General features: G+C 37.2%; 1 protein-coding gene across 1 annotated transcript in view; it reads left to right on the top strand.

The window, feature by feature from the left end:
* Positions 1-22,720, top strand: part of HSD17B4 (hydroxysteroid 17-beta dehydrogenase 4) — a 65,792-nt gene extending 43,072 nt beyond the window's left edge. Inside the window, exons 18-24 of the mRNA XM_074569175.1 lie at positions 2,035-2,104; positions 5,461-5,567; positions 5,878-5,964; positions 8,409-8,498; positions 10,446-10,584; positions 19,850-19,977; positions 22,290-22,720. Coding sequence (XP_074425276.1) covers positions 2,035-2,104; positions 5,461-5,567; positions 5,878-5,964; positions 8,409-8,498; positions 10,446-10,584; positions 19,850-19,977; positions 22,290-22,379 — 711 coding nt within the window. The 3' untranslated portion in view covers positions 22,380-22,720. The remainder of the gene's footprint in view (positions 1-2,034; positions 2,105-5,460; positions 5,568-5,877; positions 5,965-8,408; positions 8,499-10,445; positions 10,585-19,849; positions 19,978-22,289) is intronic.
* The last annotated feature ends 802 nt before the right edge of the window (positions 22,721-23,522 follow it).

Raw genomic sequence — 23,522 nt, 5'->3', positions numbered from 1 at the left:
TCTACTTCTTGGTGATGCTATAAGATTAATTTCAGGTTATCTGTTCCTTCAGCCGAGTATATGCCCTCTCCTTTGTCTGTTTTGGAAGGTCAAACTCACACCCATCTGAATGGTAGTCTTACATTAATATAAGATTTCCAGTCTTTACTTTTTTCCTAAGAATTTATAGTATCAGTTAGAAGATAATTACAAAAAAAAAGTTACGATATGTTTTGGGCAAAAGTAGAATTACAGTTAGAAATTTCAGACCCTCGTATTGATACATCTTTTTTTTTTTTTCCGAAAGAAAAAGTGTTTCCAAAAGAGTAAAAACCAACATAAGCAGCCATGGAGAAGTATTAGCTTAGTACTCACCTTTCTAAGGTTTGTGTGCTTAAGCTGTGGTGCAGTTCAGGATTTTCTTCTTGCCATTTTTAGTGCATGTATCCAGTTCTCACATATAAAAGCAGTGACAAGCTCTTCTACTTTCCACCATAACTGAGACTCAGAACAATTGCTGTATTGATGAAGGCTACCAGGACAATTAAGAGAGAACTAGAGCTTAGTGTGAAAGCTGTATATACTTGAAGAAATGGACCTGAATATTAAAAGATTAAAAATAAAACAAATGGATTAAAATGACAATATGAGTACAGAACCTCTTTAGTTACACAGTCCTTTGCATCATTTTTGATAGAAGAAATGGTGCTAGACACAGATCAGAAAATACTTCCTTTGGGGAATCTTTCTCCGCCCCCCCCCCCCCCCCCCCTTCCTTTTGAGTAGCGTGTGAGCTTCTTTCCTCCAAATAGAGTTTAGTGCAGTTTTCCTTAATTTGGATAAACACATACGATTTTTTTAGGATCCCAGTCCAAAGTGTTGGTAGAAAATGTTTAGTGATAAATGGTTCCCAAAAATGTGCTCAATTAAAATTATTTTTTTTTTTAGTTTAAAAGCTCTTTTCAATTAAATTAATGTTCAATTTGTATATGCCATCATATAAAACTACTGAATTCTTGAAATCTTCACTAGTGTTAGTTAACGTGATGTACTGATTTTCTGTGTACTTTTGGGAATGTCATACTAGAGAGTGCTCCACAATCATTTAGTCACTGGATTTCTCTGGAATCTGATAACCAGGGGTAAGTTTTTAGTCCAGAAAGATGCACAAGTTGGCTGGTCACACCTGTCGTATTACGGACTACTGGCCACTCTACACATGCAGCAAATACAAGTTTTGATAATGAAAATGCTAAGGCAACACAAAGACAGAAAACTGAATACAGTAGCCATATTCTTCATCATTTCTCAGGTTTATTCACATTCACAGTACATACAATACATTACATCCATATTTCTCTAGTTTTTGCTAGTGAAAGAGAATATTTAACACGAAGCAAGTCCTCTAGAAAGCTTGTTGTACTTCGGGGTTTTTTTTGTTTGTTTTTAATATTGGGACCAGCTACCCATGAGGCTGCTAAGAGAGAAGAAGCTGAGAAGACAGAATTATGTTGCTCGAAAAAGGGAAGGATAGGGATATTTCTGATCTCTGTGAGATTAATCAAATGTTGAGAAAGCATGGTAATGTTTTTAAACACACAAGTGTGTGTTTAAAAAAAGAAAAGAATTTTTATATGTAATTTTTTTTTTTAAATTGTGGATGAATCTCTCATGGGAGACTTTAAAATTACACTTCAAGCTAATGAACCTGTGGACAAATTCTAGAAAATGCATTACTTTGCTGTTGTGAAATTTTCGTGAAGCTGGATCTGTATGTCAGCAGAGTAGGTTGTTTTTTCCTCCCATTAAGCAGTTGTGTTATTTTCTTATGTACCAAGACCACACACAGTTCTTGGCACATTTCCTGGAGCTTTGGCAGTTTGTTTGCGCAGTAACAATTTCTGTTTTACCAGTTTTTTTGTAGAGTATGTTATCTAAGGACTATTAAAATAGATTATGATAAATTTGTTAATCTGTGATAAGTTTTTTGAGTGACTACTGCTTGTTTCTCCCAAGCATAGCTAGCCTCCCACTTTTCTTTCTCTGTTTCTGCAGGCTGCCTTGTATCGCCTGAGTGGGGATTGGAATCCTTTACATGTTGATCCAACTTTTGCTGCTCTTGGAGGTGAGCTGAGGGATACCATTGTACTAATATTTGGGTGATGGATGACATAGATATATTTTTAATCTTCTTTTCACTTAGTCTGTAACATCTTTAACAAGATGGAAAAAAGTGCTTTTTTTATCGCTTTTCTTAGAGTCACCGTTAGATGTCTCCAAAGTTCTGTGTGACGCTTCGCTTTAAAGCATTGCTTCTTGTAACTAGGAATGCAGAATGATGCTTGAACTCTACCTACAATGGAAACTGCCTCCTAGCCCGTTTTGCTTTGAGAAATTATTTGTTGCCATTACCCCATCTTTACAATCTCTGTTTCATATGCAGAAATAATTGACTATCAAAAGCTTCAGAAGGAATTCCATAAATTCTTTGATAGATAATCCTTTCCATCTAAATTTTGAGATTATATTGGTTTTGGTGGAATTCTTTGTGCTTCTGTGTAGCCTTCTCAATCCCAATGAATCTCAGGAGGGCAGGAGGGAGGGAGTTTGTCACCTCTTGCTAGTGCAGTAGCTTTTCATTTATGTGACGTTACATGCCAAAGCATCAGACCATAGGCTGCATTAACTGATTCTTGCCGAGATGTTATTATTAAAGAAGGGTCTTTTTACTTAAATTTCTGTTGTAAAGGTATTTTTTGGAGTTATTTTCAGGCCTTACTAGTAGTATCGTTTGATTAATCCAGGCAGACAGCAATCTGATTTACTTCAGAAATTTTCTTGAATATGTATGCTGTCATCATAAACTTTACATGAAAATGCTTGTCCTTGTTTGAGGTCTGTAATAATTGATATGCAGTTTTCCAGTGACTTCCTTCTTGTATAGAAGTATCACTGTATGGGTGCTTACCAAGATAAATAGAGCAGAGCTATGCTTCTTTCCTCAGATCTCACTTAACATATTTCCACAAATTGTCTCCTTTCGTAAATACATACTAATTGTTTGGTTAACTCTGTTTTGTATAATTTTATGTAAATTTGTGTTAATAAATAATGATAATCAAATACCAGCATCCATAAAGAGATTTGCACAGTTTATTAAACCATTCTGTTTGTTTGTTCAGCTGATGATTTTGGATAAAGATTTAGATAGAATCACCCAATTACTATTGGAGATGCTGGAGGAGAAAAATACATGTTTATAATTGAAACCCCAGTGTTTAAAATAATGATGATAACCCTATAAAAACCTTACAAAAGAAGAGGAGTAGTAATCTTTGACTTGCTCACATGAAGAGGACTGTCGCTTAGACCAGTCAAAAATGAAATTAACTCTGTAGATGAGGTAGTCTCTTCGTCTGAACAGAAAACTGCCACACAGGATTTTGGAACTGTGGCAGTCTCCTACTCAAATACCTATGCTAAATGTAGGCTCAAACAAAGAGGAAGATGACTGTAGATATATTCCACAAGTCTTTTTTCTAGTTATACAAAAGCTGTTTTCTTTGGGCATATTCACACACCTTCTTCTCTTTAATCGCTGTAAATGTTGTCTTTGACTGGCTCTCCCCAGTGTGCACTGGATGGAAGCATTCAGGATCATGCACTCAGAGCGTTCCAGGATTATTGTTAAGCCTTCCTGTGGGTGATGTTTCAGAGGAGATATGCTACATGAAAACACTTGTTTATATTCTTGAGCCTTTATTCCTGTAGCTTATGAGTATTTCCAAGATATTAGAAAATGAAAGCAACATTTTCTTTTTCTTTGGTTTTTTCATTTTAGTCTAGATAACAAAGTAACTTGGTTGCCTTCTGGATTTTTCTTTGCGTACGCATTAGTTTTTTAAAGAAAATACTAGGGAGAATATATATTTGTCTTTTCCTTAGTTCTGAAAATAGTGGTGGTTTTTGGTTCTTGCGTGGTGAATTGAGCTAAGCTTTTAAAGAGCTAAATGTCACTATAACATTCTGTGTGAGAGATACTGAATACTGGTATTTTTACAATAATGCCAGTAATCTGTTTTAAAATTGACTGCATGGTGTCTTTGTACTTTCAGAAACATTCTGTCTGCAGTGTACAAAAAAGAGTGCTACTAAAAGTGCATATTCAAATATTTTACAGGAAAGAAATGTCAGAATGGAATACTTATGGCAAGAAAACAGACTCATGTTCCTTTTAGCCAGTCCTTCTGTCACATCTCCTCTCCTACCCTAAAGAGTCAAAAGTTCTGTTTCTCATCCTTACTCCTGATAGCCTTGTCTTCCCTTTGGGCCACGTCTGAGAATTCCCGTCTTTCCCAGCATTGAGTCCTAGTGGGTTTTTTGTCTCTGTCTTGAAGGTGGTATCTTCTAATTCTCTGCAGGCTAGTCTTTCTCCTGTCGCCTCTTTTTTGTTTGGTAGGTTTTGCTTTTGCTTTTTTCTCCCAGCTGTTGTTCTGAGGAACAACTTTTCATGCTGTGTAGATGCTATGATGAGTTGTTTAGAGCTTGGGAAAAACAGACTCTGGCAGCTGAGAGTGGCAGATGAGTTGCAGGCAAAGCAACTGGTTTCGGAGCTGCAGACCTGTCTCGAATCCATGGGCTGTTGCAAGCGTGATCAATTACTGTTCACATGCCCTGTCAGGAAGAGCAACCTGTTAAGGGATCAGAACACACTCAGTACAAGCAGCATCTTTAAAACTTAACTGTTGCACTTTAGTAAATGTGAGGTCAGTTTCTAAAGGTTTATTTTGACAGACTGACAGGACTGGAGAAAGATTCAGCACTAATACAAAGATTATCGTCTGCCAAGGTTCAGCTCCTGCTCCAAAGCATAAAAGTGCAAGGAAACTTGACCAAAAGTGTCAGTGTAAACTGAACACTGGGTTGTTTTTTTTTTTTCTCTGTTAGATGTGTTCAAAATGCCTGAAATCTTTTCAGGGTTTTTTCCACTTCTAAATAAAGAAAAGTTAATCCTGAAGCTTGCACTATATTTGGAAACTTTTGGCAACCCTGAATAGAAATTAAGTGTGAAGCATCAAATAATCTTAGTATCACCACTTCTTAATGATTACAATACCTCTTGCCCTTGATATGCATTCTTCCATGTAACTGTCTATCTGGTGTGCCTATACACGTATGCTAAAACAGCCAATCTCCTTATTTTACATTTTGTCACCTCTACAGGCAGGGAATAAGAGTCTTACAATAGCATAGGCAGTGTTGGAGTGCCAGTTCTGAGTGAGCACTTTCCTCTGCCTCAAAGTAGAGGAAGCAATAAATGGTAACAGACACCTTTTCAGTGAGATAAATTAGGTTAAAAAGGACTAAGAATGTTATTGGAGGAAAATACTATGAATAAAATATAGATATTTGTTTGTACAAATACGAAATACATGCAGACTCCTAATATTACAAATGCTAAAATGTTACTTTTTAAAATAGGATTTAAGAAGCCTATACTTCATGGACTATGCTCTTTTGGGTTTGCTGCTAGAAACGTTTTGAAGCAGTTTGCAAATAATGATGTGAACAGATTCAAGGCGATCAAGGTCTGTGTGTTCATTCTTTGCATTTAATTTTTTTGATTTTTCTGGTTTTAGTGACAAAAAGTTCTTTAGGGTGGGAAGAGGCTTTTGCACTGTCTTAACTACCACGATTGCATTACTTATTGCTGCATGCATTTTAATGCCTCGATCTGTACATTTACTTAAATATTTAGGCTTTCTACGTTGCAAGTTGACTGATTTTTCTCTTTGCTTTTTCTCATTTCAGTAAAGCTTCTGTTTTTAAGCTTTGTGTGTACATATGACAGATCTGTTCACAACCTCACTTTTTTTACTCTTTTTTTTTTTTCCTTAGGTTCGCTTTGCGAAACCAGTCTTTCCGGGACAAACTTTACAAACAGAAATGTGGAAGGAGGGAAATAGAATCCATTTTCAAACTAAGGTCAGAACATACTCACCATTGTGGGCTTCAGAGAAAGATGTGTTTGTTAAAAGACTGGGGGTATGAGGGGAAGCAAAAAAAGTGATGCATCAAGCACACCATTGAAGAAGGTTTTGTAAAGAAATTAAGTGAATAGAATGAAATATTCATACTTATTTTATGGTGTCACTAAGTTCCTATAAAAATACCATAAAAATAAATATAGAAATAAAATATAAAATTAAAAATAGTCGTAGGACTTAATACACTCCTTATATTAAACAATGTGAGAACTCATTTTACTGTATTGCGTTTTCTGTTTGTCTGCTGTAGAAGAGCAAAAAGCAGCCATTCTTAGGTCAGCATAGTTTGTACTTGTTTTCTGCAGTTATTCATAAACTTGTGTATGCATCTTTTTTTAACATTTGTGTCTCTTAAATGAAGTCCTGACAGTGTATGCAGGTAAACTTCTACAAATTTAGCTTAAATTGAGGTAAACTTAAGTTGTATCTACTCAGAACAACTTACTTAAACATGGAAGTTCATAGCAGTTGGACATAGTAACTACAATACAACAGAGTTTACACTTTAGAAATTCAGTTTTTGCATTATTCTCTTCTCTTTGGTGTTGCTTTTAGCATTTTGTGTGGGTATCCACTTGGTGGATGCTTACTGGAAGCTAACAGTAAAATACCTCATGTAGAGGCTAAAAGTAAATTCTCATGACTTCTGTTGTAGCATCCTATGACACTGTCACTTTCTTAACCTATGATTTGCTACTGGTATTTGTTGATGTGTGTGCAATTTACATTGCTTTGGCTGGCCAAAGTTTTGCCACCCTGTCTCTGTAAAAATGTAGCCAGCTGTTGATTAGTGAGTACAGCAGCAGGGACAGTTGCAGCTGCAGAGAGGACTGGGCAGGCAAAACCAAATGAGGAGAGTCATCATAAGGACATGGGATTGCTGTTTCCATAGGAATACAGCTTGGTGGAATAAATGTTGACTGAAGGAGGTAAAATTTGTTTGCAGACCTCATGAGTGTTAGCGGCTAGGGAATTTCAGAATGATAAAAACATTGAGGGTACTATGTATGAACACTCCATCTTTGGTTACTAGTAGTAAACAAGACTGACTGGTGCCTCAAATGAGTTTTGCAGATTACTATGTTTATGCGTAGCTATATTTGAAAGGTACTACCACCCAGTCCTGACAGAATTTCTAAATGTCAGGTATTTACTTTTGAGGGTTTGCATATACAGTGTAAATTAACAGAATTCATTATACGCTTCCAAGCTCTTTGGAATATGTAAATGGAGGGGGGTGTTTTGTTTTGTTTAAAGGCTGGATTTGTTATTATGCTTGGTTTAGTCATTGCTAATGCATAGAGTTTCGGGGGATTTTGCAACAGGTTGTTTTGGTTTTTTTTCCTCAAGTGTGGAGTAACTTATTTTGGAGAGAAATTACAAAGTTTAACAGCATTATAGAAAACCGTCTTGTTTCAACGGTTATGAATTGTGCAGAATTCTGTTTCTTATTGTATGTTGGATGAGTTTGAAGTACAACCATCTTTGTACTAGTAATAAACTCCGGTTAAATCAAACTAAGACTAGTTAAATGCGGTTTAAATCCATTTTCAGCATTGTCTGAAGTGCAGTGGCAGTAGGTGACAAGCTGTTAGGTATCATTTGAGTAATCATTATTATGTAGTCTTCCTGTATTAATTTCACCTGTGCAATAAGCTAGGCTGTGATACTGGGTATTCCTCTGCTTTGGCTATTCATCATATAATTCTCTATATGCATTGTCAGTGAATCATTTTGCCGTCTTCTGTTTGCTTCCGTAAGTCAGAACGGTTTGTCAGATGCCTTAGAGACAATGCCAAATGAAACCCACTTTCTTCTCTGACTTAACTATTTCAAAAAATTAAAACAGAAGGCAATTCAGGTATTTGCAGTCTTTGCTCTTGTAATGTTTCTGGTTTTACAATGCTTAAAAATTGTTTCTAGTGCAAGTTGCAGTGTAAGGCACCTAGAGATAGTGAAACTGTCTAGGTGAACTGTTGACAACTGCATACCTACCTTAAGGAAAAACATTTTAGAACAATATCTTTCTCAGAACTATTTATGAAGTAACGTTAACAGTAACTTATAACACTGGAGGTAAATTTTCAGATAAATAAGGTTTTCTACGATTTTGTGAACAGAAAACCAGCAAAATATTTTGGTATAATTTTTCAAGAAGCAAATACTTATTTTGTTTGAAGAACTGTTTGCAAAGCACAGTATACTAACCTGCCTCAACACTACAATGCATTTATGGGGTGGTTTTTTCACTCTGGAACTTTTATGTTTTCTCTTTTCTTCATCTCTGACTTTTAAAATGTAAGGAAGATTCCTTGGTTGCCCTTCTGTTGTGACTTTTTTGGATTACTTTACCTCTGTAATGCAATTTTTCCCCCACCACAGGTCAAAGAGACTGGAGAAGTGGCTATTGCAGGGGGCTATGTGGATATAGTACCAGCCTTGGATAAGCCTTCTGCTCGGGAGCCTGTGAAGGTAGGGGGAAGCAATAGAAGTCTTAACTTGCAAAGCAGCATATTTAGGCTTTATTTTTGCAGAAAACATGGCAGAAATACTTACATCACTTACCAGTCTTATTTGCAGTACTTGAGTGAATATTTGAATTCAGAGATGCGAATACACACATTGTTTAAGATACAGAGGTTCATGGATCTATTTGAGGCAAAAAATACAGGCGTTTTAAGATATGCAGGATGGCTTATGAAGGTTGAAGTGCTTGATGCCAATTGAAGTGTTAGGATAAGCATCACACTATATGTTACAAAATACGTGAGGTGTGCACCAGTAAGGGTCACAAGTTTTGAGCACTTGCCATAATTTAAGGTTGGAATTAGTCCCTTTAATTTGGTGCTGTACCTGTAAAATTAGAGGAGTTTTGTTATTTTTTAGATATGGAGATCAAACTCAATGTAAGTTGTAAAATCACGTGACTTCAGAGAGAAGTCTTCAGAGACTTCAGAGAGACATGGGGAGAGTGGCAGGAAGGCATTGGGAGAACAGAACAAATGAAAATGAGATAGTGTACTCGTAGGAAAGAACAGATATGTCATTGAATCATTTTGAAAGAAGGGTCTAATGGTTGTTTGTGCGTGTGCTTAGACCTAACACACAATATGCACTTTATACTATATATATTTTAAAAAATCCTCTGCATGCATGCATTAAGCCTTGGGTACTCGACTTGCCGCAAAAGACAGAATTGTACATGCAATGCAAAGGATGTCCTGGCTCCTTAATGTGGTCTAAAACACATGGGTGCACAGTCCATTGCCAAAATAAACTATATGTTTTTTTGCCCCTATTGATTCCTGCCCATGAAGGATGAAACATTAATGCATTGAAGTTTATGAAGTACTGAGAAAGTGACATTCGTATAAAGCTTGTGATATATTCCTGGAATCTGTTTCTTTTTGCTGGTTGTGTTTAGTCCTCTGACGTTCTGAACTGTTGCCAAATCTGCATTTGAAGTTCAAACACATAAGCGTTAGAACTTTTCAGTGAAATAATTATAGAGATTTATTTTTTTTTAACATGGGCAGAACAGGTATTTTTCTTTAAGCTTATTCTGAGGAATTAAGGAGCTTTGGCAGAAGTTTGCTGACAGAGGCAGACATCCACCAAAAGAAACTACCCTGAGTGATTGGCAAATTTAGATGTCATCAGTAACTGTTATGTAATGGAAAATGTTAGTCTTAACCAAAGAGGTGACAAGATAGCAGTGTGAAGAGTATTTCATTCTGGTGTACAGGTAGGTATGGCAGAAAAACTAAAGCTATGAGAGCTTCTTTGCTCCCATTCTAGTTAGATGAAAAATGTCACTGGAGGAGCTTCTTAAAGTGCAGCATTTTATCCAGTACAAGTATTTATTAAAGAAAGACAAAGGTTTGCAAATTAATACGTGTTTGGAAAAGTTGAAAATGTAAATCTAGCCAATCCCACTCTTAAATGATAAACACTGGAGTTCTGACTGTGTTCGTAGTGCAGTATATTTTGAACATCTTCCATGTCGTGTTAATGTAATGTACTGGTAAAAACATTTTCGTGTTCTAAAAACTAACATACCATTCACCATGGAAAAAGTGGCAATGGGCATCCTCTGAAGGGAATAAAGGTCAATTAAGAAGCCCTTAGAGCCCTAATTATGATACATATCTTAAGTTGTAGTGATAAATGACAAAAAATGCAAAAGTAAGATTTGAAATAATTCTTAAGGAAGAGGCCATGAAGCATTTTCTGCTTGAATGTACTTAATGCTGACAGTTGTTAGAGATGGTTGGTTGTGGTGGAAGAAAACTCAGTTGCATTTAATAATTCTGCGATAGAGACTTTCCTAGACACAGTGATTGAACTAATAGACATATTTAGTACATCTTTAACAGAGTTTCAACTTTAAATTCTTCATGCTCGTTCTCTTTTTTTAAGACTGCAGGCCTGCAGAGTGACCTTGTGTTTGAAGAAATTGGTCGTCGTGTAAAAACACTTGGAAATGAATTGGTAAAGAAAGTAAATGCCGTATTCCAATGGGACATCACTAAAGATGGAAAAACAGCAATGCAGTGGAGTAAGTTGTAGCTTTCATATAATGCCCTGATACATTTTTTTTAAATGAAGATTAATTGTACTTACTCTAATTGAACTGATATCTTGAAAATAAGCATAACGTACTAGATGAATATTCACTGGGATGTAAAAATCTGAATGCATACTGAATGCACAAGTGACAAGGAGGTCAGAAAAAGTTTCATAATGGCAGTTATGGAACATGCTTCTGTGACTTGTCTAGTCAGATGTAAGCATAGGCAAATCATCCTCTAGAACTTCAGTGCATTTCTATTTACATTTTCCAGAATGGATCACCACTACATTTAGAAAAGTAGTCTAAATTAACCTACTAGGAGCTCTGTGTTCCAGTGTACAGCTGGCAATGTTTATGCTAACTAATCTAAATCAAATAAGTATTTATTTCTACTGCATTGTTCTTGTCACTTCAATGAAAATATACCCCAATTTGTTTCCATTCATATTTTCTGAGAGCAAGGTTTAAAGAAGGTATAATGATGCTTACCCACCCTTTAAGCATGGGACTGGGTTGATGAAGAGAGGCTAAAGCTGTGATAGCAATGGGTCAGAGGGGAAGCGTTTCCTGGTAAGGTGGATTATACAAGTATGTGAAATGGTCTGATGGGGGCAAAACTACTTCCTGAAAAAACTTCTCTTCTTAAATTCTCTTGTAGTCAGTTTGTAAGGACATGTATTTTTGCAAAAAGCAGTCCAATTTTAGTAATTTGATTTATTTAATTTTCTTTAGAGTTATTCGAGTTTTTTTTTGCTGAGGTGTCCTAAATTGTCTATTAGTAGAATTTAAAGTTTTTCCAAACGGATAAACCGTAGTCAGGTTATAACTTCCAGGCCTTTGCTATTTTGTGGAGACACCAAGTCTTGGGATCAAGTGTGTCACTTAGACTGCTTAATTTTGATTGGTTTCAATGGTTCGATCCAGTCAGAACAATTTTTGGGGAGATACAGATGAGGTGGGCTGCCCTTTGATAGGCTGAGGGGGAGAGACTGACATGTTGGTAGGTCAGATCAGGTCTGCGTTGTGCTTTGTCCCATAGACTGTGACTTTTTTTTACTATTGTTAAGTCTTTGCAATGTCTGTTCTCAATAAAAGGTTATTGTGTTTAAGAAACTGCTTTTCCTTTTACAGAGTGGTTTAGAAACCTATCACTTCGCTTTCTCTTTTCCTAATGTTAATCAGCAGAGATTCTGAGTACCCAGACTGCTGTTAAGTTTCAGGAAAAATATTATATGTATATTGATCAAGATAGTTCTGTTCTGCCTGTACTGCCTTTTAAGCAACTTTTGGGGGATAAGGAGTGATTTTTACTTAGATAGCAGTTAATCAATATATTGAATATACCTGTGTAGATTATGCAGGTTGAGTACCTATACATCAAAATGAGAGGGGGATAAATATTGCATAGTTCAACTCAGATCTGTCTTAAAACTCATTGCTGCTCTTAATCATTCCTACCGTCTGCAGTTTTCCTCTTTTACCCTCAGTAATTTAAATGATGGGCATGCTTAGAACCTGGACAGAAGGCTTATGAAGTCTTTTCTGTGTTCTTGCTTACATTTTGAGAAGATGTATTACAAGTGCATAGATTGAACTCCAAAACACTTAAAGTGGATACTTGTGTTTGTTAGAGAAACCCTCTGTACACTACATCAGTCATATCTATTGTTTTGTGTGTAACTAAACGTAGTATAAGAGATGGTCATGTTTGTAATAACCTGAAAACTATCTTCGAGATTATTTACTGTTGTCTTTAATTTTGAAACTGCTCTGTTTGTCACCTAAACTCAGTATTATGTGTGCTCAAAGAATGGAGGGACAAATCAATGGAAGAAAAATCTGATGAGGAATGTTCAAGACATGAATAAAATTTGTCTCTGAGGAAGACCTTAAGATGCAAATTGGCCTGACCTGCCTCATGAGACAAAGTTTTATTAGAGGGGAAACAGGTGGATGTTTTTTCCCTTGTATCCAGAGAGAAAGAGAGTACTTGTGCTCTGAGTAAATCAAGGGTCAGCCTTTTCTGTTTTTCAAACAAAGCTTGTCCTCTCTTCTGTTTCCTACTGAAGCAGTGGGAGGAAAGTAGTGCCTTCTTCCAATGCTTATTTCCCTACCTAAAAGGGATTAAACAGACATAACTTTTCTTTGTCGTGTTCCCTCTGCTTCTGTTGCAATGAACAATATCTGTACTTTTTTACGAATTTGGAATTACTTAAAGCTCCCTGTGGGATGTAGTGTGGTGGTAATCTAGGATGGTAATCTAGTATTTTAAACATTTCCTGTTGCTGACTACTATTAGGAGCTTAAATGAAACATTTCCAAAAACCAGAAGGTTTCTGACAGATCTTTATATGGTCATCACCAAGACTTTTGTAATGCCCATGAATGATAACAGCGAACTTAGAATATGTAACGCTGACAATGTCATTTATTGACTCGAATACTTGACTTTTTCTGTTGTTAATAGAATGGAAGCTTCTGTACATAATGAGAAATTTTAGCCTTTGACAAATTAATTTTTTACTTTAAAAACTGAGGATGGTAGTAAGATGTTACCATTGATATAGCTTGAATTTAATTATGTGTCGCTATTTTGACTGGTTTAAAACCTGCTTCAGACTTCAATGTTAGCCAAATATGTCAGTAGAATTGCACTTCTTTGCACTACATTTAAATTTGACCCACTGGTTATTAATTCATCTTCTGTGTACAGTAACTTAAAATCAGATTTGTAAATGCTATGCTGTTAGATTATAACAATTTTGAATTCTCTTTATCTCTTAAAGTAAAATTTCTGTTTTGAGAGCTAGATCCCATAATGTACATAGCTACAGTAAAGCAAAGAGGAAAATATGACATGAAAATTAATTTAGAATTCGGTTCCTGTGAATAAATATTGCATACTCCTTCAATTTATGGTCAATATTCTTGGTGTGGTATCCCTGAAACAACTGAAATGTGAGGAGGTAGATTATTTTGGGACAGGTATTTTTTGTTTTGTTTTAAGCCTTGAGTTGATGCTAATTGTTTCATTATCTATCTTCTTTTTAGGTGTCTCATTCTAAGGGCCTCCCAGGCCTTTACAGGCAGTGTTTGTGGTTCTGTTGAGCTTCTGTTGAGCTACTTGCTAGGCCTTTTTCCCTTAATAAATTTGTTACGTGGTTGTGCTAGCTTGTCTTTTGAATTTTTTTACTTTTGTCACTTTGGCACAGCTTTGTGCTGTTGTGAAAACTGCAGCAATTGACAGCACTAGAAACAATCCAGGCCCAGCAGCTCGTTGCTGTCTTACTCAATGATTGTAGCTCCAGCATCTGCTAATGTCCTGGAGGCTCTTAAGATCTGGGAAGGAAGCAAATGAGAGAAAGCAGCGGTATTAAGAACCGCTGTGAAGTTTGCCCTCATGTACGCAGTCGTTCTGGTGTTTTCCAAACTTTGAGGAACCAAGTTTTTGAAAAATTTTGTATTATTTTTAGTGTTTTATTTTAATTGCAACTGTAACCATTTGATCTCTATTCTTTGCAGTAAGCCAGGATTTTTGTTTATTACTTTAAATGAATTGGGATTTGTGAATTGGATTTAGCGTTTGTTGCTAGAGAGACACTTTTTATGGTAGCACTAATATTATTAGTAATACTAGGCTGTTTAATTAGTGATGACCTTTACTTTTATGTAATTCTGTGTGGATGGTATGAAGCCATGGGGAGGTGTAGAACTATTGATCTTGCACTCAGCATGTGAAATTTTGGACAGCTCTTTCGCTGTCCAAACAACGCTGAACTGTAGCCACTGACAACTGGTCTTAATTAGTGGTATGTCTTTACAGAAGGAAGCTGTTCTAATTAAAAAGGATGCTGAAAATCCTTTTAAGAAGATAAAGCAATACAGATTTTGGCAGTATGAAAACCTAAGGAATAAGCTTAGCGGAACTGGAGCTATCTTTTTTTTTTTAACAAAATTCTTAATTGAGATCCCCCAGCTTTGGCTTCTCCATTTGGCTTCACTACCTGAAGCATGCTTTGCACTCTCCTGCATATTTATTACTGTACAACAATTGCCTTTGTTTCCAATGGTTATAAAATATTTATCTTAGAGTTAATCTATTTCATTACAACTTCTCTTTCCATAGAGAAAACACATTGCCATTGAGATTTGTTAGCTGATAGTTAATGGCTGCCTAGAACAGTACTCAGAAGCATTTACCCATCTGTTGCTTTTCATCATGCTTCTGAAGGCACTGCTGAAGGCAGAACATACTTTTGTCCCTTTTCCATTCTCAGAAGAATAAAACTTTGTTGGGAGAACTGGGGAGAAATCATTACATGCAGTTGATTGTGAACATCTGACAAATTAGGGCAAAACTGCTTAATAATTTATGATGCAATATGACTTGAGGTAATGAAGAGTGGGTGACACTTTTTCCCATTTGCATTGAGGATGGGTCTTGTATTGCAGTTACTCACCTTTTGTAAAGGAGAAAAAATACCCAATCAAAACAAAAACAAAAAAAAAAGTCTGACCCCTTAACATTTCTCCTCTAGAAATGGTAAGGCACTCTTTGAAGGCAAAGCAAAACCCGTGCCCCAAGTCTTAGATTTTTAGGCTGTTTGGCTACCTGCTACATGATGGCAATGTCTAATGTTTTAGCCTGTGTATATATATGATTTTTTTACCTTTTTATTATGTCTCTGACAACTGGATCATATGACCAATAATGATTCATAGATATTTAATTACTGTAATATAACACTAACATACGCAAGTAAAAACTAAAATTTGAAGGATAACTGCTGTTTTATCCACTGAAACTGCTTGATTCTGCTTTTCTGCCAGGCGTGTAATAGTGAAATTTTACATATTTAAGAAGCTAGTTGATTTTTAAAAGGGTCTTCAGCTTTAAGTTTAGTTTGCCTTGCTACACGCAGTATTGAGGAGTACCACAGCCGTGTTTCAAACTTCTGTTTTTGTCTGGAGTGGATCAGCCATGTGAGTGCCTCAGATACAGCCATGTGAGTGCTGTATCTGTATCGGCCATGGAGGGCTACACATTCTTAGGAGCAAAGAACACCAGGGACACCTTTAGGCTACTCATCTGTTACTGCTAGCAGTGGAGCGGCACTGGCATTGCGTGAGGTAGTTGCCTGGCAGCTGCCCAGGGCACCAGCCAGCTGAGCACTGACATAGCTATGCCAGTACCAAGTTGTTATCAAGCTGGTTGCTGCAGTCATAGTGCAGCGTGCAAGCTGCAGTGACGAGATGGTAGGTATAACCATAGAGACATGTATCCACGACGTATGTGTAGAAGATACATATAGGACACTTGCATCAAGACTGTTTCCTGCTACAGCAGACAGCCATGTTTATATAGCTTTAGCTCATAAAGTTGGATTTTACAAGAAGGCACCCTCTCTGTTCGTTTTGGAAAGCTAGAATGCTCTGATAATTGGAATCTGATCTGGTATTTGGCTCTTCTTTCATTGCTAGTTTATATCCATTTGTCCATGTGCTAGTGCTGTAGTTTAGTCTCACTTGTCATCTGAATACTCTAAGCTAGGTGTGCATCAGGAGGCAAGAAAAATTATGGTCTATGTTTGTAATCCTTTTTTCTTTTTTATTGTTTTTCCCCTGAAAAAAAATAAACGAGCAAGTTTTCTGGGTAGTTTTCCATTCTCTATAAGGAGGGGAGTTCCTTTCCGCTCTCTAAAATACCAACATACAGTATATCTAGGATCACTCTTTCTCCTTTGGGGTTTTGTGTGGCTTGCTTTTTTTTTTTTTTGACTGCTTGCATTAGAGATGTCATAACTCATTTATGATAAAGCTTACAAAAAGGAGTGGGTCAAGTAATAGTAGAAGGTCGTTTACGCTTTTGTGAAAAAGACAATATTTGTTGTCACAGAGCTCTTCTCTTTTGTGGCTGCTCTGTTTGTTTGTTGTTTTTTTTTTCTTTTTTTCTTCTTCTTAGCAAAAATCTTAATGCTCTTTAAAAAGAATAAGGAGGAATTGGAAATGATATTTTCATATTTTTGGGAATCTAACATATTAGATTGGTCCCTTTTTTTTTTTAGGATTTCTAATGAGTTTTAATTTGAGATGAGTTAAGGATTTAATGTGATTAAACATAACAGTTTTGCCCATGGTACCATGATTATGCAATGTTTCCAGGCATATTTGTGCTTTGAGAGCTTACAGTTAATTATAGATGTGGATTGATAAGCAATGCTCTTGAGATTTGTATAGGAAGTGGAGAAAGAGATTGGGGATTGTAATGATGTTAAGTATGTACTATGTTCAAGATTAAAATCTAGGAGTTGCTAGAACTTGCCTGAGTCACTATACCTTTTTAATTTGAACTTTTTGTCATCTAAACTTTACATTGCTGAGACTGATGGGTGAGTATTATCAATGAGATATGTCAAAACTGCTTTTTCAGCCAGCGCTTAGTAGAGAAAGAGAAGAAGAGTGTCTGTTGTTTCTTGGGAGTTATGTCACCATCTGGGTTCCCTTCTGGAACAGTCTGGGAATGGGAGGGACAGACAAAACAATTAATGCATGCAAAATGAAGCACAAGAAGGGACTTATGCTCTTTTGATTTCTAAGGTCCAGAAGTAATTAAAAAAAAAAGAACTGTAAGCATCTGAGAATACCACTTGTGCGTTTTGTGAGTTTACGTGTGGGGCTTGCTCACCAGTGCTATTTGTCTCAAAGGGAGCTCAGTTTGGCTACATTTCTATGGTTCAGAACATTGCTAGCATTTGGGTAGAGGTATATTTTAAAAGCACGTTGACAGTTAAGCTGGGGAGTTGGAATCCACTGTGAAACTTTCATCTCAATTCAATAGATGATTTTTTAATTTTTTTTTAAATAATAGTTTGTTGCTGCATAAACGATAGGAGCAATGTTTAAAGGCTTGCTTACAACGTTAGACTATATAGTAGCTGGTTTGGATCAAAAGAATGTTACACAGCTCCCACCCGTGAACACAGAAGGCATAGATTGTTCATCTGGCGCTCAGTAATTTTTTTTTCTTTCTCCTCCTCTTATTGCATCAAGTTAGTGATGTACATTAAACCCGTTCCTGAAATTGTCATTTACCTTAAAATCAAGTGGATAATAATAATCCAGTATGTCACTTCTCACTGAGCATTATTGTACACTTAATTCCCCTTCTAGTTTTATTATAACTGGATAAATATTACTTAGAACTGATTTCAAAAAATGAAAGACCTAACTTAAACAGACAAAAGCTGTTCCCAGTCTGTATAGTTCACCTTACCCTTTCAGAAAAATTATTTGGAAAAAAATACATGTGAGAGTTTATGCAGAAATAGGTCTCCATAGTTAGGCCAGTGTCTTAAAATTTGACAACTAAGAGAAACCAACTGACAGTATTAGTATTGCCTAGGCAGCCATGATTCTGTGATTAGAGATGTCATGTCCTTAAGGGAACATACACTTGAATAAAGATTTTGTTTTGTGCTTAAAAAGCAGGAGGAGAACAAGAGGAAAAGGTGTAAAGGGAAAGACTGGGAATTTGCAAAATCTGAGAATGATTTGGTCACCACATCTTGTCAAAATACTCTTCTAATATTCTTTTAAACAAATGACACAATACCTCATAGTCTTAGCCTTGTAATGGATTATTTTGGCAAGTCATTTCATAGAATCATAGAATCACTGAGGTTGGAAGGGACCTTTCAGATCATCTAGTCCAACCATCGACCTAACTCTGACAAAAGCCATCTATTTATTATATGGTTTATTAACCATATCTCTGTCTACCCGTCTTTTAAATACCTCCAGGGATGGTGACTCAACCACTTCCCTGGGCAGCCTGTTCCAATGCTTGAGAAGCCTTTCAGTGTAAAAGTTTTTCATAATATCCAGTCTAAACTCCCCTGGTGCAACTTGAGGCCTTTTCCTCTTGTCCTACTGCTTGTTACCTGGGAGCAGAGACTGACCCCCACCTCTCTCCATCCTCCTTTCAGGTAGCTGTAGAGAGCGATAAGGTCTCCCCTCAGCCTCCTTTTCTCTGGCTAAACAATCCCGGTTCCCTCAGCTGCTCTTTTCATAAGATTTGTGCTCCAGGCCCTTCACCAGCTTCGTTGCCTTTCTCTGGACCCGCTCCAGCACCTCACTGTCTTTTTTTTTTTTTTTTTTTTTTTTTTTTGGTGAGGGGCCCAAAACTGGACACAGTACTCGAGGTGTGGCCTCTCCAGTGCTAAGTGTAGGGGGACTTCCCTAGTCCTGCTGGCCACACTATTTCTGATACCAGGATGCTGTTGGCCTTCTTGGCCACCTGGGCACGCTGCTGGCTCATATTCAGACGTCTGTCAACCAACACCCCCAGACAGCTTTTTCTGCCAGGCAGCTCTCCAGTCACTCCTCCCAAAGCTTGTAATGCTGCATGGGGTTGTTGTGACCCAGGTGCAGGACCAGGCACTTGGCCTTGTTGGACATCATGCCATTGGCCTTGGCCCATCAATCCAGCCTGTCCAGATCCCCTGGAGAGCCATCCTACCCTCAAGCAGGTCGACACTCCCACCCAACTTGGTGTCATCTGCAAACTCACTGAGGGTGCACTCAATCCCCTCATCCAGATCATTGATAAAGATATTAAAGAGAACTGGCCCCAATACTGAGCCCCGGGGAACACCACTCGTGACCAGCCGCCAACTGGATTTGGTGTGGGAAAAGAACACTCGGAAGCTCCACACACTTTGAGGAATTTTTGGCTTTCCATAAGAGACAGACAGATAATTTGGCAAGGCTTTAACTGTTCTCTGCATGAAGCAGAACAGGCTTTATTGCCTGTGGGGCAGAACGGGGAAAATGGCAGCAGCATGTTTGAACACCACCACATGTGCCTTTTCTGAATATACGAGTGCTCTAAAACATTAAAGCTTTTTTTAGTAGCTTTAGCGTTTTTGCGATAATTGCAAAAATTAATATCTTGCGAATCTTAAGTGTTATTTAAAAATGGGTTTTGCCATCTATGCAAGAATTTTCAAATGTCAGTCCTTGCTGTAAGCCCCTTCCCCCTTAGTACAGAAACAACTTTTTTTCTATTCTAGTCTCAATTATTTTCTTTCATTAAAGAACAAGAATTAAAACCCTTTCATTTTCCAGGTGACTGTTAGCTCAAGATTTATGCGTGGACTGGATGCTTCATAATAAGAGATGGGGAGAATAGTGTTCTTTAGGCTGAAAATTTTATCTTTATTTTGAAAAAATCTTTGCTGGTTCTTTGCAGCAATTGACTTAAAGAATGGCTCTGGATCAGTTTATCAAGGACCCGCAAGAAATTCTGCTGATACCACCTTCACTCTCTCGGATGAGGATTTCATGGATGTGGTACAACAAAAGACCAACCCCCAGAAGGTATATCCTGTGCCTCACAGACATACGCACTTGAATGGGGACATATTATTTGCCTTGAATCAAGTTCTGGTTCATGACTGTATGCATTCTGAAATCATAGAATCATAGAGTCATAGAATCACAGGGTTGGAAGGGACCTCTGGAGATCATCTAGTCCAACCCCCCTGCCAGAGCAGGGTCACCTAGAGCAGGTTACACAGGAACACATCCAGGTGGGTTTTGAATGTCTCCAGAGTTGGAGACTCCACCACCTCTCTGGGCAGCCTGTTCCAGTGCTCTGCCACCCTCAGGGTAAAGAAGTTCCTCCTCATGTTTAGGTGGAACTTCCTATGTTCAAGTTTGTGCCCATTGCCTCTTGTCCTGTCCCCGGGCACCACTGAAAAGAGCCTGGCCCCATCCTCCTGACACCCACCCTTTAAGTATTTATAAGTGTTGATAAGGTCACCCTTCAGACGTCTTTTTTCCAGACTGAAGAGACCCAAATCCCTCAGCCTTTCCTCATAAGAGAGGTGTTCCAGTCCCCTAATCATCTTTGTAGCTCTCTGCTGCACCCACATGCTACATCCACAATCCACATACAATCCACAATGGTAGATGTTTTGACAGTGTAAACCAGAGTATACCCAGGTGGGGTATAAGCACATCACTACTTTATACTGAGTTGGAGGACATGATGAGGAATTTATGCCACTTTTGTCATCTTGAGACAAAGATACCTCAAATGGCATAAAGCCTGGCAGTACAAAGTTAGTAGTTTGTTTGTTCCCTGGCACGTCACATTTGCAAGGTTAGGTTTTTGTCAGTTTGATCATTCAGGCTGTTTTGGTTGGTCATGTTGCAGGAATTTGGTTTTTGTTGCAGTATTCTCATTTACTGCTACTACTGCAGCAAAGAGAAGTCTCAGACAACGCATGGGTGTAGATCCATTGAAACTGGTCAAAATTGATGCAAACTAGGTAGATTTTTAAGGGAAAGAAACATTCTAAAAAGATAAGTAATCTTGAGCTGCACTTTTAGCTTCTTGGAGTAATCAAGTGCTTAAAACTACTAATTTTGCTAATAAAAATGCCATGTGTAAAAGTAAATTAAACTGTCACAAATTTAATATGTCAGCTTACAGATTAAAGCTTGAGCAAATGAAGACTTTAATTAAGCACATCATATATCGAACAGTTCATTTTCTTTGATCCCAAGCAGTAGTTGTTGGAGAATTTCATTGTAAAATTGGAGACTAACGATGATGTCAAATGTTTAAGTCCTACATACCACATGAGTAAAATCCTTTGTGACCCTCTGTATATAGCAGACATAAAGCATAAACAAACAAGATGTTGACGTGTAATCTTCAGAATGCTAAAGAACAGTGATTGCAATTCAGGAACATTATCTGTTCTTAGGCACTAGTATTTCCTTTGAGTTTCCGTGAAATTTTTCATCTAAAGAAGCTCAAAGCATCTATTCAAATCCTTTTCTGGTGGCTCTCTCTATTTCTTATTTGAATGTATTTCAAGTTAATGGAACTATGCAAAAGCACATTGTTTCAGAACTTTCAAAGAGCTTTCAAATTGCCAAGCCACAGCGAAGCAAAACTAGTTTAAAAAAAAATACTGAACCAGATTGAAACAGGGTATACAGCTCTTTGAAACAGGGACAATAACAATGTGATACATGAGCATTTCAGTGAAAATATTGGATGATACATGATTCTGCAAAAGCAACGAAATCTTGTTTAGTTCCTGTTTGTTGTAATATGCTATGTATAAAGTCAGTGCATTTCTTTGTACATGTATCGTGTAAGTTCCCATTTGGATTTGTTATGAATTTGAGTGAGTAGTTGCTGACCTTTTCATTAGGCCTTTAATTTTCCTTAAATGTCCTTTTCATTCCACTTTCTGATTCCGTATAACGATACATGGATATCTGTAGCATAGGGAGGGGAGGACTGAGAGCTTTATTTTTGTGCCTTGGTGAAGTTTTGCCATTAGCTCTGTGAAGAAGTTCATCTTACACCAGGAGGAGTGCTCTGTGCTATACATAGAAAAGAAATGGAGGCCACTGAAGTTGTTTTGTTTTGTTTTCCCTGAGTGGTAGACTTGGCCTTGCCTGCACTCTAGATAGAAAACTGTGATTCTGGATGCTAATAAAATTGCACTCGGATGGTTTTCTCTTAATTAGCAATGGACATTGCACACTGAAGGCTTTCTCCTGAGCACTAAACAACCACGCTTACCTTGTTTGGTTCTAGCAACTCTTTGGATTGTGGGTGAACAGTTGAATACATTTCTTTTTTTAATTTCCTCTGCTTTTTGTAGGCATTCTTTTCTGGTAAATTAAAAGTGAAGGGGAACATCATGCTGAGCCAGAAATTGGAAATGATCTTGAAAGATTATGCCAAACTCTGAACTGCTTGATCAGGTACCACAGCAGCGAAGAACTTCAGAAGACAGAAGCTTCAATTAGTTCAGAATCAACGACTGAAACATTTGCAGGCTACTTAAAATCAGTGTACTGATTCATTATACTGCTAATAAGCAAGCTGTTTTAATTGCTGTAGGCAGAAAATTATGAAATGAATGTAACTGTTAATATTGTCCCTCTCTTTTTTTCTCAGCAATGGCAGAGAATCATACTTTTCTCATTGCACGCCTTTATCTAAATAAAATGTATGTAGTTCTTACAAAGATGCATATATTTCTATTTTAATTCTGAAGAAAATTAAACCAATACAACTCTTTGATATGTCCTTCTATGTGCCTGTCAGTCTTCATTTATATTGCCTTAGACTGTCTAATTTCTAAGAATCTAGCTGGTTTGCTATTAAAATTAACATTTGCGGGTTTTTTGTCTTAAGTCCTCATGGTCCCATTAAAACAACTGGAAGATGGAAGCCAGTTCCATTTATTTACATCTTGTCGTTATTGTTTTTTGCTATACAGGAAAAAAACTCTTGAACTTTAGCTCTTCTCACCTTATTTATATGGTCATTTTTATATAAGTTACTCATAAATTACACGTAAAGTGGTAAGCATTAATTCTTTAGGGGGAACTTTTTCATGTGAGAGGTATTACACTGCACCAAAGGCTGTCACTGTAGCCAAACTGTTCTTCATGTAGATTCATTCTCATGAGGACCAGCATCATGGCAGCAGGGAAAGAGATAAGAGTGAATTCCTCATTTTGTACCTGTGTCCAGAACTGAGAGAGCAGCTGTGGCTGTATGTTTTCCTGAAGAAAGTATGCTCTTAATCACTGATAGTCATGCGAACACCTGGAAATTTCACCAATGTGGCCAACATTTTATGTGCTCAGTATGTTTTTTTCCTCATTCAGACTTGTTCTATGTTGATACTTTCTGAAGTATTCAAGCTATCTAATCTTGAGTCTCCTTGCTCAGAATGACAAAATCATTTATCTTACAGGATGGGTTGGTTTGGGTTTTTTGGTGTTGTGTGTGGGGTTTTTTTGTCCCAAAACTGGGAGGTACATCACTGCCCTGAATTTGTGAGTAGATAAAGCCATTAAAGAGCCTTTTGGGGCTGCAGATG

This window comes from Larus michahellis, chromosome Z (genome assembly GCF_964199755.1).
Source record: "Larus michahellis chromosome Z, bLarMic1.1, whole genome shotgun sequence".
NCBI classification, from domain to species: Eukaryota; Metazoa; Chordata; class Aves; order Charadriiformes; family Laridae; genus Larus; species Larus michahellis.
This window is presented reverse-complemented; position numbering and strand designations above follow the sequence as displayed.